At 46.3% G+C, this 17,970-nt stretch overlaps 1 protein-coding gene across 1 annotated transcript in view; it reads left to right on the forward strand.

Moving 5' to 3' along the window:
* LOC144482718 (interleukin-1 receptor accessory protein-like) overlaps positions 1-17,719 on the forward strand; it is a 35,827-nt gene extending 18,108 nt beyond the window's left edge. Inside the window, exons 5-11 of the mRNA XM_078201561.1 lie at positions 471-639; positions 732-803; positions 1,927-2,053; positions 7,861-8,009; positions 9,920-10,063; positions 11,417-11,560; positions 17,091-17,719. Coding sequence (XP_078057687.1) covers positions 471-639; positions 732-803; positions 1,927-2,053; positions 7,861-8,009; positions 9,920-10,063; positions 11,417-11,560; positions 17,091-17,593 — 1,308 coding nt within the window. The 3' untranslated portion in view covers positions 17,594-17,719. The remainder of the gene's footprint in view (positions 1-470; positions 640-731; positions 804-1,926; positions 2,054-7,860; positions 8,010-9,919; positions 10,064-11,416; positions 11,561-17,090) is intronic.
* Positions 17,720-17,970: the final 251 nt, after the last annotated feature.

The raw sequence follows: 17,970 nt of genomic DNA on the forward strand, positions 1-17,970 counted from the left end.
GACAGTGAAGGAGCCAGCAATTATATTTCCAGTTATAGAAACATAGAAGATAGAAGCAGGAGGAGGCCACTTGGCCGATCAAGTCTGCTCTGCCATTTATTACAATCATGGCTGATTATCCAACTCGATAGCAAATCCTACTTTCTCCTCATAACCTTTGATCCCATTCGCCCCAAGTGCTATATCCAGCTGCCTCTTGAATGCATTCATTCAATACATTCAGGATGGTGTGTCTGACTTGGGGGTGGGGGAGTGGTGGAACTTGGAGGTGGTGGGTATTTCTTTGTGCCTGCTGTCCTTGCCAACCTAGATGGTAGAGGTTCCAAATTAGGTGATTCAAAGAAAGCTGCTTTTGTAGCTATTTTCTGATTCAATGATTCAGTTTTGCGATTTGAAGGGTTATGGGCGGAAAGGAATAGATATAGATATGTTGCTAATTGCATTGATCTCATTCTTCCTTCTCTACTTAGCGGGGTCAAAGAGTTGGGAGAGACATGGACACATTGAAAGAGAATGAGGGTAAACTGTTTTTCTACATTGTAAGAGAATACCATATCGGAGAGTACACCTGCATCGTAACAATGGCACAAAGAGATCGACAATACAATCTGACCAGAACAGTTGCGGTCTCGCTTTGTGGTAAAATATTCTTTTGACCTCGTGCATAATTTCATTCTGGAGCCCAAAGCCCTGGACTGGTTGTCCTGATGTGAGGTTTTGTTTTACCACAGCTAGCCAGCATGACCCGAAGCCGCCAGTTTTGGTTCAGCCAAAATCTGACCAGCAGATTGAAGTGGAATATGGTGAGTCAGTTTCTGTTTGGCTTTTGCTAAATTTGGTAGAATGAGAGAATTTAAATAATGGTAAATCGGCAATGGTCACGCTCGTACAAAATGGCGACTCGATTGTGAGATTTCCGAAATGTGCACCACACCTCCCCCGGTGGTTAGAGTCTGTAACTGTATTGTGTATGTGTCGAGATAACATTTCACAATGCGGTACTGTTAAAAAGAAAGCACAAACAAGACTGTGTCAAAAGGATGTTATCTATGTGGAATGAAAGTGTCTGACACATGCAGAACTTTTAATGCGTCTTTTGATGAATGGGCCGCTAAGTAATTTCATGGAAATTGTGACATGATTGACATTGCGGCACAGTGGTTAGCACTGCTGCCTCTCAGCGCCAGGGACATGGGTTCAATTCCAGCCTTGGGTCACTGTCTGTGTGGAGTTTGCACATTCTCCCCGTGTCTGCGTGGGTTTCCTCCAGGCGCTCTGGTTCCTCCCACAGTCCAAAGATGTGCAGGTTAGGTGGATTGGCCATGGTAAATTGCCCCCTAGTGTCTGGAAGATTAGCGAGGTAAACATGTTTGTTTATTTATTCGTGTCACAAGTAGGCTTACATTAACGCTGCAATGAAGTTATTGTGAAAATCCCCGAATCGCCACACTCCGGCGCTTGTTCGGGTATACGGTGAATTTAGCATGGCCAACGCACCTAACCAGCACGTCTTTCAGACTGTGGGAGGAAACCGGAGCACCCGGAGGAAACCCACGCAGACACGAGAAAAATGTGCAGACTCCACACAGACAGTGACCCGAGCAGAGAATCGAACCCGGGTCCCTGGCGCTGTGAGGCAGCAGTGCTAACCACTGTGCCATCATGCTACCCCTACGTGGGAGATAGGGTCTGGGTCAGATTATCATCAGTGCAGCCTCGATGGGCCTAATGGTCTCCTTCTGTACTGTAGGGATTCTGTCATTCTAAGATTTTAAATGTCGCATTACGACCAATATTCAAAAATGATCTTTGCTTACAAATGGAGATCACTGGTAAACATGGGAAAGTAAAGTTTCTTCCCTTTTTGTTTGGTTGGTATGTTTATCAGATCACGAGTATTAAACTTTATTTTCAATCTCTCTCCAGGTCAGGAAGTCAATTTAACCTGCAGGATATTTTTCCATTGCATCCGGGATTCACCCACAATTCTTTGGTGGTTGGTTGATGGAAGGAACGCACAGGAATTGGGCCCAGCAATAAAAACATTTCTGAGGTAATTTAAACCACCGCTTGCCCCAAAGTCGGGCTTCCGAATTTAAAAATAATGAGGCTGAGTTTCCGTGAGTTACATTGGCACAATCTGGCAGGATTGGCCCAATCAATGCTGACGGTTAGGGACTTTTAAAACATGACTTGCAGCCAAATCTGTTTTCAATCTTTCCCACGATCTTTTACTCTGTTTCAAAAATCCCCCTTCCCAAAGCAAGCACCACCCACGTAACCGGCCAGGTGCGGAGGGTAAATTTCCAACAAGCTGATATGGGTGGCTGGAAGAATTATGTTCGCTGATTTTGTGCTGCTCTGATTTAAATCAATCACTGCTCTTTGTTACCAAAACTATCTCGTAACTAACCTTTCCAAAGAACAATCTTCAGATCTGGTGCAGACACAATGCCCCTGATTTTACCGGCACGGCCGCGCGAGGCCAATGGGGAATGCCGTTCTGCGAGCCTCACCCGTCCTGGTTTTGGGCGGTCACGCCGGTAAAATCAGGGCCAATGGGTCACATGACCTCTTTCTGCGGCATAACAATTCTGTGGTCAGGAGATAGTTAAAACTGCAGTTTTAACGTTTATGAGTTTGTCCCTGAAGCATATCAGTTGAAATTTCAGACTTTAAAGAAAAGACCAAGAGAAACATATTTAGAATTTGTTAGAGAGAAAGAAATGTTGTGGGGCCGCTGGTTTTGATCACTGAAGTTGGAACGAAATTGTGAGAGGGTGAGGGAGTCAATGATGCTGGAAAATTTTCAAAATGGCATCTCAATAGAGGTTCGATCAGTGTGGAAGACTGCAAGATCTCTAAGATATGGGAAGCAGCAATTTGGCTGATGGGTACGACCTATCATAGAAACATAGAAGGTAGGAGCAGGAGGAGGCCATTTGGCCCGTTGAGCCTGCTACACCATTCATCACGATCATGGCTGATCGTCCAACTCAATAGCCTAATCCTGCTTTCTCCCCATAACCTTTGATCCCATTCGGCAAAATGCTACATCCAGCCGCCTCTTGCATACATTCAATGTTTTGGCAGCAGCTACTTCCTGTGGTAATGAATTCCACAGGCTCACCTTTCTTTGGGTGAAGAAATGCCTATGAGATCCTCCCTCATTCGTCTGAACTCCAGCGAAAACAACCCTAACCTAGTCAATCTCTCCTCATACATCAGTCCCACCATCCCTGGAATCAGCCTGGTAAACCTTTGCTGCACTCCCTCGAGAGCAAGAACATCCTTCCTCAGAAAAGGAGATTAAAACTGCACACAATATTCTCGGTGTGGCCTCACCAAGGCCCTCTATAATTGCAACAATACTTCCCTGCTCCTGTACTCGAAACCTCTCGCAATGAAGGCCAACATATCATTTGCCTTCTTTACTGCCTGCTGTACTTGCATGCTGACCTTCAGAGACTGGTGCATAAGGACACCCAGGTCCCGCTGCACACTCCCCTCTCCCAATTTACAGACATTTTGGTAATAATCTGCCTTCTACCGCCTTGTTTTTGCTATCACATGAGCAGCTAGGGGACAGCAGATCTCCCTGTAAATCTACAGGGAAGCTGCATGAATGAAAAAGAGTCTAGTTTTAGGTAAAAGGCAGGAGTTGTTCTAGCCAATAGAAATGAGAGCATAGGTGATAAAAGTCTTGTGAAGAAGCCAATATGCTTTAATTACCATAAGAAAGGGCATCTCCAAGCCCATTGTTGGAAACTGAATGGTAAACTGGTGGCAGTAATGGGAACACTTCTGGAGTCCTCAGAAAAAACAGCACAAGAAAAGGGAGTGGATATTTAAACAGTGGCACTGGTGCAAGTGACAGGAATTTCCACAGGGAAAGCTGCACCAGAAAGTGATATTTGTGAGAAACCCGTTGCATCAAATGTATTTACAGTAGGAATAGATAAAACTGAAAATGTTTATAAGGGATGTATATTGGAAGGGGAAGTCACTCCAGTTTTGTTGAAGAAAGTGCACGGAGAGATACTGGTCCAGCTCTGAGTTTTTTGAACAAAGAACAATACAGCACAGGAACAGGCCCTTCGGCCCTCCAAGCCCGCGCCGCTCCCCGGTCCAGGATTGAATCCTGAATCCAGGATCCCCGCCCAATTTTCCAGCCTATCTACATCCTAATATCCTATCCACCGAGCTGTCCCTCACAGCTACGATGCTTTGTTCATCACAACCTATTAACTCACCCCCACCCCCCCATTCCAGACCATGTGATCTCCAGGGAGAGGCGAAAACCCAGAGTGAAAACCCCAGGGCCAATATGGGGAAAAAAAAATCTGGGAAATTCCTCTCCGATCCCCTGAGGCGATCGAAACGAGTCCAGGAGATCACACTGGCCCTGATCAGAAAATGCTTCCCAACCCTATTCATTTCCACTTCTGCTTTACGAACACCATCTGAATTCCCTGCCCCCGAGACAGGTTCCCAACTATCCGCAGTCTCGCTCGTACTGGCACCAGCAAGATGATCATAGAATGAAGCCTTGAAACGAGAAACAAAGAACAATTAGCCCGCGCCGCTCCCTAGTCCAAACTAGACCACTCTTTTGTATTCCTCCATTCCCACTCCGTTCATATAGCTGTCTAGATAAGTCTTAAACGTTCCCAGTGTGTCCGCCTCCACCACCTTGCCCGGCAACACATTCCAGGCCCCCACGACCCTCTGTGTAAAATATGTCCTTCTGATATCTGTGTTAAACCTCCCCCCCTTCACCTTGAACCTATGACCCCTCGTGAACGTCACCACCGACCCGTTTTGCTGGCAATGCATTGGGAACTTTCTCCAGAGAGTTTGCTGAATGCGAATGTTTTCCTCCAAAGTGTTGATGGGAAGGGTGTGCCTTACCCATTGCCTAAAGTAAATCGAAACTCTGCTCTGACGAAGGGGCCTTGCATTTTTCCGAATTACAAATGTAGATTTGAGCACTTGGCACATCATAACATTCAAGGCTATGGACCAAGTGCTGGTAAATGGGACTAGATGGGAGGTCAGGTGTTTCTCGTGTATTGGTGCAGACTCGATGGGCTGAAGGGCCTCTTCTGCACTGTATGATTCTAGATTCTCTATTGGACAATGATAGAGTGGGCAGTATAGTGTTTGCACAACCTTGGACGGAAGTGTCACAGTTCCAAAGTTGTTCCTGCGAATACAAATCCCTTACCTAACTGAAATCCAGTTATTAAAGAACAGATCCAGGTTACAATACTGGTGTATCCTCATCAGTAATGGACATTCCAGAAGCAACGGAAGTGCCTACAGAATCACAAAGTCATTTTCAACAGAAATAACCGAGATTGCAAATTGAATCCAGGAGGGTGAGTGGCAGTGGACATTGGATTCCAATGGTGAGACACAGGACCGTACTGCAGCCGGATTCCAGTGGACAGTTCGCAAAAGACCAATTCTAACCCCGCGAGAATTGGGGTGGCGTGGTCGGTGAATTGTGTGGAAGGCTTTGTGTGGAAGTGTTGGAAAGAAAAATCGAAGCCCAGAATGAGGAAGCAGTTGAAGTTGCTGAGAAAGAATGAACTGAAACGGGATCAGGAGAAACTGCAGGATCCTAAAACACCCAAAGATCAAACCAAACAGGAATACCAAACCTTTCTGTGTGAGAACATCAGTGAATCTCAATGACATCCTTGAAACACAACAGCTAAAAGAGATTTTCATCAGAGGGGAAATGAGTTGTTGGCGCACAAAGAAGTTAATGAATTTTGACCTTATCGTCTCAAACTGACATTTTACCACGCTTGAGTTCAGAAGATGAGTTTAAAAATGGAATCACACCAACAGCAAACAAAATGGATGACAGTTGGGATGTGGACTTAAAATCATAGAATCCCTACAGTGCAGAAGGAGGCCATTTGGCCCATTGAGCCTGCACCAACAATCCCACTCAGGCCCCATCCCTGTAACCCCACATATTTACCCTGCTAATTCCCCTGACACTGAGGGGCAATTTGGTCAATGCACCTAACCTGCACATCTTTGGACTGTGGGAGGAAACCGGAGCACCCGGAGGAAACTCACGCCGACACGGGAGAACGTGCAAACTCCACACAGACAGTAACCCAAGCCGGGAATCGAACCCAGGTCCCTGGCACTGTGCTGCCCTATAAAATAAAATCTTCTTTACAAAGTTAAAGGATAGACACGTGGAGAAAAATGCAGATTCTGAGTTTTAAATTCATGATTATGCAAATAAGTATCGGTGTTCAGACTGAAAAAGCAGCTCCGTTTCGAGCACAATTTGAACAAAGTTTACTGTTTGCTGTTTATAGAACCGAAACTCAACCCCCAAAGCATTAGAAAGAGTTGCGCCAAGGCCAATTGATTTGATCTACTATTATCACATGTATTAGTGTACAATGAAAAGTATTATTTCTTGCGCGCTATACAGACAAAGCATACCGTTCACAGAGAAGGAAAGGAGAGAGTGCAGAATGTAGTGTTACAGTCATAGCTAGGGTGTAGAGAAAGATCAATTTAATGTGAGGTAGATCCATTCAAATGTCTGACAGCAGCAGGGAAGAAGCTGTTCTTGAGTCAGTTGGTACGTGACTTCAGACTTTTGTATCTTTATCCCGACAGCAAAAGGTGGAATCATCAAATAAATCCAATTGCCGCTTTGATTGATTTCCAGTTGATTGTGAGAAAGTAGCCCAAAGGGTGAGGAATTGACAGAACATGCCATCAACAAGTTTACAATCCGTGCAACAAAAAAAACAAATAGTTCAGAGTCCAAAAAATAACATGAGTCAAAAGGATGTAACTAGTGCCAGTGTGGCTTATTTGGTAGCACAGTATCCTCTGGATCAGAAGATTAATGTTCCATAAGCACAGAGTAAAGGTTGCCACTTGGAGGTAGGCATGCCGCACTGGGAGACACTTGTTTGAATGAGGTATTAAACCGACGCTGTATCTAAAGGTTCAGGTAGATGGCAAGGATTTTGCAGCATTATTTCAAGAAGAACAGGTGATTGGCTCACTGTCAGAGCTCAAGTTCATCGAATGGGATTAGCACATCTTTAGTGGAAGTTATTGTTGGTGCAGACTTGATGAGCCAAAGGGCCTTCTCTGCATTGTATGACTCTGACTCCATGACTAACACCTAAACGAAACCATTTATCGTACTGTTTGTATGATCAACAAATCAGCTACCTACAGTGACTGAAGGGAATTTATAGGACATGGATTTTATCCACAAGAATTTCAGGATGGAATTTCTTGTCTGTGGAACAGTTTGGGATGCCTTAATATTGTGCATAGTGTTGTGAGGGTTCAAGTCCTTTTCATCCTCGTATTGTAACGAGTTAATAGAATGGATATAGATGTAGATGATGGTGTATCAGTGACGTCAGTCAGTTACGTGCTAGACCCGAGACAGAGAGTGTGTACTCAGCTGTACGCACCAGCTCTGTAAACTGCTTAGGAATCGTGTGAAGAACTAGCGTAGATCAAGTCTGACCACAGACTGTCTAAGGGATAATAGGTCACATGTACCCAAAACCACCCTGAAGTCATGGGGACTATCAGAGGCTGATCCTCGACCTAGTGCCAGTCGCCCTATCCCCATATCCCATGACTCCCTTAGTCTCCAAAATATTAGTGTTCAGAATAATCCATTGTGAAGAACTCCTAAGATATCCCAAAGTACGATGAGGTGAGAGAGAAACCCTGTTGAGTTTTATATATATATATATATTTGTGCAGAGAGGGAGGGGACAGGGCAGAGGCCTAGAAAAAGGATTACTTGGCAAATTCTAGCTTGCTTAATTGTATCTTTCCTTCCAGTGAAGAGTCGTCAAAGCTCAAGGACAAGACAATTACAAATACAATAAGCATCAAAGCTGTGACCCTGAGTGACCTCCAGAGGAACTACACCTGCTTTGGTCAAAACAGGATAGGATTTAGCGCCGTCCAAGTGACCTTAATCAAGAAAGGTATCTGATCTTTACTTCGACATGCCGGGGACCCTGGCCTTCCATTGGCTTTAACCTGATTGAGTTTCTGTTGGGTCCAACAATCCATAAATACTTCTACTGCTGCCCTTGACAGCTCCTGCCTGAGTCAGAAGTTCCAAAGAGCAGCACGGTGCCTCACAGCACCAGGGACCCGGGTTCGATTCCGGCCTCGGGTCACTGTCTGTGTGGAGTCTATACATTCTCCCTGTGTCTGCATGTGTTTCCTCCGGGTGCTCCGATTTCCTCCCACAGTCCAAATGGTTAGGTGGATTGGCCATGCTAACTTGCCCTTTAGTGTCAGGGCAACTAGCTAGAGTAAATGCATGGGGTTATGGGGATAGGGCCTGGTTGGGATTGTGGTCGGTGCAGACTTGATGGGCCAAATGGCCTCCTTCTGCATTGTCGGATTCCATAATTCTGAGTTCCATTCCAAATGATAGTGGCACTGGGGTGTGAGGACTTGAATGCAGAATCTAGGCTGACACATCCAGTCCCACACTGAGGGATTGCTGCATTGCCAGTGATGCTGCTTTACTGATAAGATGCTAAATTGATATGCTGCCTGCCCGCTCAGATGGAGGTAAAAGATCCGATAGCACGACCTTCAAGAAGAACTGTAGAGTCCTCCTGGTTCCCTCCTCAAAATTTGTCCATCAACTGATGTCACTAAAAACAGACTGTTCGGTCATTTATCACATTGCTGTTAGTGGGATCTTACTGTGCACAAATCAATCCTACATTACAACAGCGACTACATCTCAAACCTGCAGCTCTGAAGAAGACTGATATTAGACTCAAAACGTTAACTCTCTCTCCCAATCTCCTCTCTCTCTCTCCCTCTCTCTCCAGATCTGCTGCATTTTCTGTTTTGATTTCAAATTTCCACGTTTGCAGTATTCTGCTTTTGTTTCGAATGTACTTGTCGGCTGTCCTGCTTTTGGGACATCCCGAGGTGGTGGAAGACAGTGTGGAAATGCGGGATCTTTCTTTCATTATCACTGCTCTCAGCAGTGTGAACCAAGGGAATGAAGGAAAGATCGTCTGATTCCCTCCATGCTTGCTCAGCTGGAAAATCTCAGCAGGTCTGACAGCATCTGTGGAGAGAGAATAGAGCCAACGTTTCGGGTCTAGATTACTGTTCATCAGATAAATGCTGGCCTGGTCAGCGACGCTGACATCCTGCAAATGCTGGAAATAATCGTTAGGCCAGGCAGCATCTGTGAAGGGAAAGAGTTCACATTTCAGGTCAGATATTCTGATGAATCGTCAATCGGAATGAGATATATTGGGAGGATACAGAGGACACTGGAGGAATGTGCTTTATAGAACAGAGTTTGGAGTATCAGAAAGCTTGATGAGAGATGATGGTGGGTTTGGCGGTGCTGGATATTAATGAAGGCCCTGTCTTCTTGACCTTGTCCCTCACCTGAGCTGTGATGACCCTCAGGTTAAATCACCACGAGTCAACTGTCCTCCTCAAAGGGGAGAGCAGCCTATGGTCATCTGGGACTACGGCGATTTTACCTTTAGTTGCTGGACAATGAGCACAGATTTGTACAAGAACATTTTCCCATCCTCTTCTCATGTTCATCAAAAGCCACTTTGCCATCCAGTGTCCACCAAACAAACCTTCCCAACACAGTTGCCATGGAGCTTATATCTGATTGTTAAATTGGCTAACAGTAGACTGACTTGTCCTAAAGGCTCCAGGCAGCTACTACCTGCCATAACATCTTTGTAATTGTCTCTTAGCAATTTTCCACCTCATGTTTGGCTAACATTTTATTGGGTTCAAAGGTCTTTGGGATGTTCTGGTGTTTTATGTGCATGTTATTTTTGTACTTTACATAATTTTGCTTTCCTTCTAACAAGTGTTTTTTTATTTCCAGCTCCCAGCTTTGCGATTGAACTGGGCTGTGCGTTAGGCGTCACCTTGCTGATATTCGTCACTTCAATCATTGTCTATCATTTCTGGTGGATGGAAATAATATTGCTTTACCGAGTGTACTTTGGATCTGATGAAACAGTTGGAGGTGAGGGAAGCCTGTGATGTAACGGTGGACAAGCTGTGTTCCTTGACTTTATTGCACTCATTTGAAAAGCTCAGAATTTCCAAACAGTGGATCCAGGAAGTCAGGGTCCCCAACTCCACATGCCATTCCCATTGCAACAATGTGGACAAGCTGGAGCTGCTTGGGACCTCCTGGAGTGTCTCTCGTGTTTTTCAATTAATTCAGACTCAATTTATCGAACTTATAATACTAAATTTGAATTCATATTCAAAGTATGGTATCTTCCTTTTCTTTTGTTGAAGGTGTTGACTCCTCACTGGCACTCAACAAAGAAAATTACAGCATAGGAACAGGCCCTTTGGCCCTCCAAACCTGCTCCGACCATGCTGCCCGACTGAACTAAAACCCTCTACCCTTCCAGGCCCCATATCCCTCTATTCCCATCCTATTCATGTATTTGTCAAGACGCCCCTTAAAAGTCACTATCGTATCCGCTTCCACTACCTCCCCCGGCAGCGAGTTCCAGGCACCGACCACCCTCTGTGTAAAAAAAACTTGCCTCGTACATCTCCTTTAAACCTTGCCCCTCGCACCTTAAACCTATGCCCCCTAGTAAATGACTCTTCCACCCTGGGGAAAAGCTTCTGACTATCCACTCTGTCCATGCCTCTCATAATCTTGTAGACTTCTATCAGGTCACCCCTCAACCTCCGAAACCAAGTTTCCCCAACCTCTCCTCATAGCTAATGCCCTCCATACCAGGCAACATCCTGGTAAATCTTTTCTGTGCCCTCTCCAAAGCCTTCACATCCTTCTGGTAGTGTGGCGACCAGAATTGAACACTATATTCCAAGTGCGGCCTAACTAAGGTTCTATAAAGCTGCAACATGACTTGTTAATTTTTAAACTCAGTGCCCTGGCCGGTGAATGCAAGCATGCCGTATGCCGCCTTGACTACCTTCTCCACCTGCTTTGCCACTTCAACCGATTGATGGTTCTTCGCCTGATCGTTGGGACTCTGCTGACCGCAGTAACTCAGAACCTGTCACCATGTGTGCACACTTATCAACGGGTCCAGTGCACAAGGGCCTAGCTGCGCTTCCTCCTCTTCCTAGCCCAGGATTGTTGAAACCAATCATAGTGCCCCTTACCACAATCTGGGCTGCAGTACACCACACCCAGTCCCTTTACAGCATTGAACCATCAGGGAACTCTCTTGTTCTGGGTTAATCGTCCATGTCTCGGATTGCTAGTTCAGTAACTTCACCATTCTTTTGTCATATCCTGTGTACATGACTAGGAAAGACCCAGGAAGGGAGAGTGACATGAGGCAATCGTGCTGAAGCATTTCTGTCTTTTTCTTGTGATTTGCAGATGGGAAGGAGTTTGATGTCTACATGTCGTATGCGAGGAATGTCGAAGAGGAAGGGTTTGTCCTCACGACTCTTCGATCCGTTTTGGAGAATGAATACGGATACAAAGTCTGCATCTATGACCGGGACAGTTTGCCCGGTGGAAGTACGTATCGTGTGCAATACTTAGCTCTCCTCTTAAAGGCCAACTTTGGTGTTTCCCCTTGTCTGTACTCCCATACCCACTTTCCTCCTGTTTCCAAGCTCCTGAAGGTGTTGAATTCTACCCAGGAAAATTGCAATGGTGTGACTATCTGAATCGCAATCGGAATTAATAGCCCTGTTTGACTTGTCATCCCTACTTCCCGAACCCACATCTGTTGTGACATCCTCTCAATGGTCACCACGCTGAGATGAATTAGTGTGACTCCGATAGAAACCTCAACACTACACCTTCTGAGGCTCAGCTTTTGCTCATGTGCTGCTCCATGTTGGGGGTAGTGTGTTAAAGTGGATTGGGGACTGGCTATCCGACAGGAAGCAAAGAGTCGGAATAAATGGGTGTTTTTCCGGTTGGAGGAAGGTAACTAGTGGCGTGCCGCAGGGATCGGTACTCGGGCCGCAACTATTTACCATTTATATAGATGATCTGGAGGAGGGGACGGAGTGTACGGTAACGAAGTTTGCAGACGACACAAAGATAAGTGGAAAAGTGAATCGTGTGGAGGACGGAGAAGATCTGCAGAGAGATTTGGACAGGCTGAGTGAGTGGGCGAGGATATGGCAAATGGAGTATAACGTTGATAAATGCGAGGTTATACACTTTGGAGGAAATAATAACAAATGGGATTACTATCTCAATGGAAACAAATTAAAACATGCTACCGTGCAAAGGGACCTGGGGGTCCTTGTGCATGAGACGCAAAAGCCCAGTCTGCAGGTACAACAGGTGATCAAGAAGGCAAATGGGATGTTGGCCTATATCGCGAGGGGGATAGAATATAAAAGCAGGGATGTCTTGATGCACTTGTACAGGGCATTGGTGAGGCCGCAGCTGGAATACTGTGTGCAGTATTGGTCCCCTTATATGAGGAAGGATATATTGGCATTGGAGGGAGTGCAGAGAAGGTTCACCAGGTTGATACCGGAGATGAGGGGTTTGGATTATGAGGAGAGGCTGAGGAGATTGGGTTTGTACTCGTTGGAGTTTAGAAGGATGAGGGGGGATCTTATGGAGACTTATAAGATAATGTGGGGGCTGGATAGGGTGGAGGCGGAGAGATTCTTTCCACTTAGTAAGGAAGTTAAAACTAGAGGACACAGCCTCAAAATAAAGCGGGGTCGGTTTAAGACAGAGTTGAGGAGGAACTTCTTCTCCCAGAGGGTGGTGAATCTCTGGAATTCTCTGCCCACTGAGGTGGTGGAGGCTACCTCGCTGAATATGTTTAAAGCGCGGATGGATGGATTCCTGATCGGTAAGGGAATTAAGGGTTATGGGGATCAGGCGGGTAAGTGGTACTGATCCACGTCAGATCAGCCATGATCTTATTGAATGGCGGGGCAGGCTCGAGGGGCTAGATGGCCTACTCCTGCTCCTATTGCTTATGTTCTTATTCTCCGCCTCCTACTGCGTAAAAGCTTCCCACACGTAAGGAGACACCAAATTCTTCCCTTGTCTGTGCTGTACCGGTTACTTGGGTGAAACGGTACGGATGCAATGCAACCCTCAGCATTTGGGAGGTGATGGTTCATCCAAGGCTGCGGGAACATGGGGGAAAATAGGAACTAGAGTAGGCCATTCAGCCCCTTGAGCCTGCCCCACCATTCGCATCAAAGTTTCTGGCCTACGATCTGTTCTTTGCTTTTGTTCTTGGTCACTGCTCCTGCTTCCAAGAGCTTGTCAATGATTCTCCGAGAGGATCCTTGTGTCAGGCACTAGTCAGGCCTCACCGGGAGTCCTGCATCCAGTTCTTGTTGGAATACTGGAGGATGGATTGGAGAGAGAGTGCGGAGGAGATTCACAAGAGTGATTCCAAGGATGGACAACTATAGTCATGAGGATAGATTGGAGAGGTTGGGATTGTTTTCCCTGGAGAAAAGAAGGCTGAGAGGAGATTTGATTGAGGAATTTGAGAGGGGTTGGACAGGGTAAATACTGAGAAACTGTTCCCTCTCGAGACAGCACCAAGAACTGAAGGGAACAGATTCGAAATAACTTAGAAAAGGAGTAACAGTGATGTGAGGAAATTATTCTTCACCCAGAGGGTGGTTGGAGTGTGGCACGAACTTCCTGAGAGGGTGATGGATGCAGGTTCAATCGAGATATTCAAGGGGAATCAGACTGATTCTGAAAAGAAAGAATCTGGAGGTTACGAGGAAAAGACAGGGGAGTGGGACTGGGTAGAAAGCTCCTTCAGAGAACCAGTACAAACTCGATGGGCTGAATGGCTTCCCTCTGCACTGTAAAGATTCTGTCATTCTATAGGCAAATTTATTCAGTGGGGGTATTTGGTAAGAACTGGATCAGGCCAAGTTTTCCGGAAGCTTGCTCAGTTACCTGCCTCTTGGGAAAGTTGCTGAAGGATGCTGATTCCTTCAGACCTCAGAGAAAATTGGAAAGACAAATTATTTAGCAGTGCGATGGAATACTTCCCATTTTCCTGGATGGGTGCAGCTCCAACAACACTCGAGAAGCTCGACACCATCCAAGACAAAGCAGCCCACTTGATTGGCACCCCATCTACAAACACTCACTCCCTCCACCACTGGCACACAATAGCAGTGTGTGTACCACCTACAAGATACACTGCAGGACCTTTGAAAAGGTCCTTAAGCAGCATCTTCCAAACCTACAACTACTTCCATCTAGAAGGTCAAGGGCAGCAGATACATGGGAACATCACCACCTGCAAGTTCCCTTCAAAGCCACTCACCATCCTGACTTGGAAATGTGTCATTGTTCCTTCATTGTTGCTGGGTCAAAATCTGGATCTCTCTCCCTAACATCACTGTGGGTGTACCTACACCACATGGATTGCAGCGGTTCAAGAAGGCAGCTCACCTATCACCATAATCCCATGCATAACACTAAGGGACAATTTAGCATGGCCAATCCACCTAACCTACACATCTTTGGACTGTGGGAGGAAACCCACGCAGAGCTGGGGAGAACGTGCAAACTCTTTCCTTTGTCTATTTTAACGACAAGAAGATATGTGTACTGAAATCAGAAGCCACAAATTCTGTTAACACTTCTGGTGATTCTACATATTAAATTCAAATGTTTATTAACAAAAGAAAAGAAAATTTAAACTCATAAGATTGCATTTACACAGTTAAAATCAGTATCACTGAACATTCCCACACAAAGATTTATATGTTTGGTTAGACTCACAAACACCCCTTTAGGTGACATCTTGGTGTTTATTTTGTCAGGTGAAACTCCTCCCACCCCTCTTCATCTCTGCCTATCAGCATATCCTTCCATTCCTTTCGTATTTATCTAGCTATCTCTCAAATGTAACTCTCACTTCGACCACTCCCGGTTGTGAGTTCCACACTCTCGCCCATCTCCTGGTGAAGACGTTTCTCCTGAATTCCCTATTGGATTTTTAGTGACTGGCGTGTATTCATGGTTCTAGTTTGGAGGGAATAAGGAAACATTTCTCCCGGGGGCTGAACTTTACAGTCCCCTGTTAGCCGGTTTGTATCTGACAGGGTTTGAGGGATGTAAAATTCTGTGAGTGGCTTTCCCACCACCATCCGTTCACCATCCACAATGTTATTGGTGGGTGGCAGGGGGCAGGTGAAGCCGAGGGTGGCCTGCCCTTCCGTGCTCCAATTGTGATCAACCTTGAGGCTGACGGGAGGAGTTTTGGAGTCAGGAAGAAGCCCGGCAGGCCATGTTTCTTGGGCCTTGGGCTGGAAGGGAGATGGAGTGTCAGCCTCCCTCAAGAATCCCCTTTCCACATTGGGCATGTCCACCCCTCGAGGTCTGCCTCTCACAGGTGCTTCCTCCTCCCCCATACCTCTGCCACCTGCGACTCTCCATCAATACACACACCCCCCCCCCCCTCCCCAGACAATCCCCCCAGGCCACAAGTTCCCTCCCTACTGTAAGATTCCGCACACTTGCCTGTCCAGGATTTGAGGATTTAGAATCTGGCCACTGCTTAACCTCCCAGTTCTGTCCATTGCTGCCACTTTTTTACAGTAAGAAGTTTAACAACACCAGGTTAAAGTCCAACAGGTTTATTTGGTAGCAAAAGCCACACAAGCTTTCGGAGCTCCAAGCCCCTTCTTCAGGTGAGTGGGAATTTCCCACTCACTCACCTGAAGAAGGGGCTTCCCACTCACCTGAAGAAGAGGCTTGGAGCTCCGAAAGCTTGTGTGGTTTTTGCTACCAAATAAACCTGTTGGACTTTAACCTGGTGTTGTTAAACTTCTTACTGTGTTTACCCCAGTCCAACACCAGCATCTCCACATCATGGCCACTTTTTTACACAGAGGGTGATGGGTGCCTGGAACTAGTTGCCGGGGGAAGTAGTGGAAGCGGATACGGTAGTGACTTATAATGGGCGTCTTGACAAGTACATGAATAGGATGGGAATAGAGGGATATGGTCCCCGGAAGGGTTGGGGTTTTAGTTAAGCCGGGCAGCATGGTCGGTGCAGGCTTGGAGAGCTGAAGGGCCTGTTCCTGTGCTGTAATTTTCTTTGTTCTTTGGTCGTGCTGGGACTACAGGGTAAAGGGGAGGTCCTGTCTCCAGCCAATTACTGCTTGGGGATGCGATCCCTGCCAGCTCCTTCGAGTCAGAGTTTTACAGCACAGAAAGAGGCCCTTCAGCCCATCGCATTTGTGCTGGCCATCAAACACCAATCTGTTCTAATCATATTTTCCAGCACTTGGTCTGTAGCCTTCTAAGCTATCGCATTCCAAGTGCTTATCTAAATCTTTGAGTGGCTGTGTAGGGAACCCAATATCTGAAAAATCCTGCCCCATTTCTATTGTGTCAAATCCTTCCTTAAAGGCGTCTGTCAAATTGCCCTTCATGTTTCTCCTTTCCAGAGAAAGTGCCCCAGCTGATTTGGCGTTTCCTGATAAATACATACTCTTAATTCTAAGATTATCCTCGTGAGTTCGATTTTAAACCTTTTCCCTGGCCTCTCTGGGCGGCACGGTAGCACGGTGGTTAACACTGCTGCTTCACAGCTGCAGGCACCTGGGTTCGATTCCCGGCTTAGGTCACTGTCTGTGTGGAGTTTGCACATTCTCCTCGTGTCTGCGTGGGTTTCCTCCGGGTGCTCCGGTTTCCTCCCACATTCCAAAGATGTGCGGGTTAAGTTGATTGGCCATGCTTAAATTTCCCCTTAGTGTCCTGAGATGTGTAGGTTAGAGGGATTAGTGGGTAAAATATGTGGGGATATGGGGGTAGGGCCTGGGTGGGATTGTGCTCGGTGCAGACTCGATGGGCCGAATGGCCTCTTTCTGTGCTGTAGGGTTTCTATAATAATTCGATAATAATTCTCTGCTTTTTGTAATATGGAGACCAAAGCAGTGGTCGAATCGAGGGTTAACACAAGGTAAACATAATACTACAACATGGGGGTGTAGTGTCCGTTTGATGGTGTTTATCGTGAATGTTGACTATTGTTCATCATCTTCCTTTCCTAACGCCTCTACCTTTCATTGCTCAGTCGTTACAGATGAGACGTTGGCCTGCATTTGGAAAAGCAGGAGGCTACTGGTGGTGCTCAGTCCCAATTACCTGGTCAATGGAACCCAGGCCCTTTTGGAGCTGAAGGCCGGCACTGAGAGCATGGCCAGGACTGGGCAGATCAAAGTTATACTGGTGGAGTTCATCCCAGTGAGGAAGGTCGGCCACGTGGCAGAACTGCGAAGGCTGAAGGCAGTGATGGCGACCATCAAGTGGGAGGGGGAAAGGTCGCAAGACCCGAGGAGCCGATTCTGGAAGCAGCTCCAGATCGCTCTTCCCACAAAAAGAAAAACACAAACATCCGATCGGAAGAATGAGAAGCTGACGTACAAAAACACGCAGGACGGAGACTTGTTCAGTCCGTCTCTGTCTGACTCGATAGCCAGCCAGCCTCTTAATATTCACCAAGAAACAACGATCGATGTGCCTACACTTTCTGACAGATCGACTAAAGAAGAAACTAAATCCTCAATACATTGTTGAACATTAACTTTATTTTTTTTTAAAGTATTCTTCCTGTTGAGAAGGCGGCATGGCGGCACAGTGGTTAGCACTGGTGTCTCACAGTGCCGGGGACCCAACTTCAATTCCAGCTTCAGGGGTTTGCACATTTTCCCTGTGTCTGCGTGGGTTTCCTCCAGGTGCTCCAGTTTCCTCCCCCAGTCCAAAAGATGTGTGGGTTAGGTGGATTGGCTGTGCTAAATTGCCCCTTAGTGTCAGGAGGACTAGCAGGGTAAATACGTGGGTTTACAGGAATAGAGTCATAGAGGTTTACATAGAACACAGAAAAAATACAGCACAAACAGGCCCTTCGGCCCACAAGTTGCACCGGTCATGTCCCTACCTACCTAGGCTTATAT

This window comes from Mustelus asterias, chromosome 3 (genome assembly GCF_964213995.1).
Source record: "Mustelus asterias chromosome 3, sMusAst1.hap1.1, whole genome shotgun sequence".
NCBI lineage: Eukaryota > Metazoa > Chordata > Chondrichthyes > Carcharhiniformes > Triakidae > Mustelus > Mustelus asterias.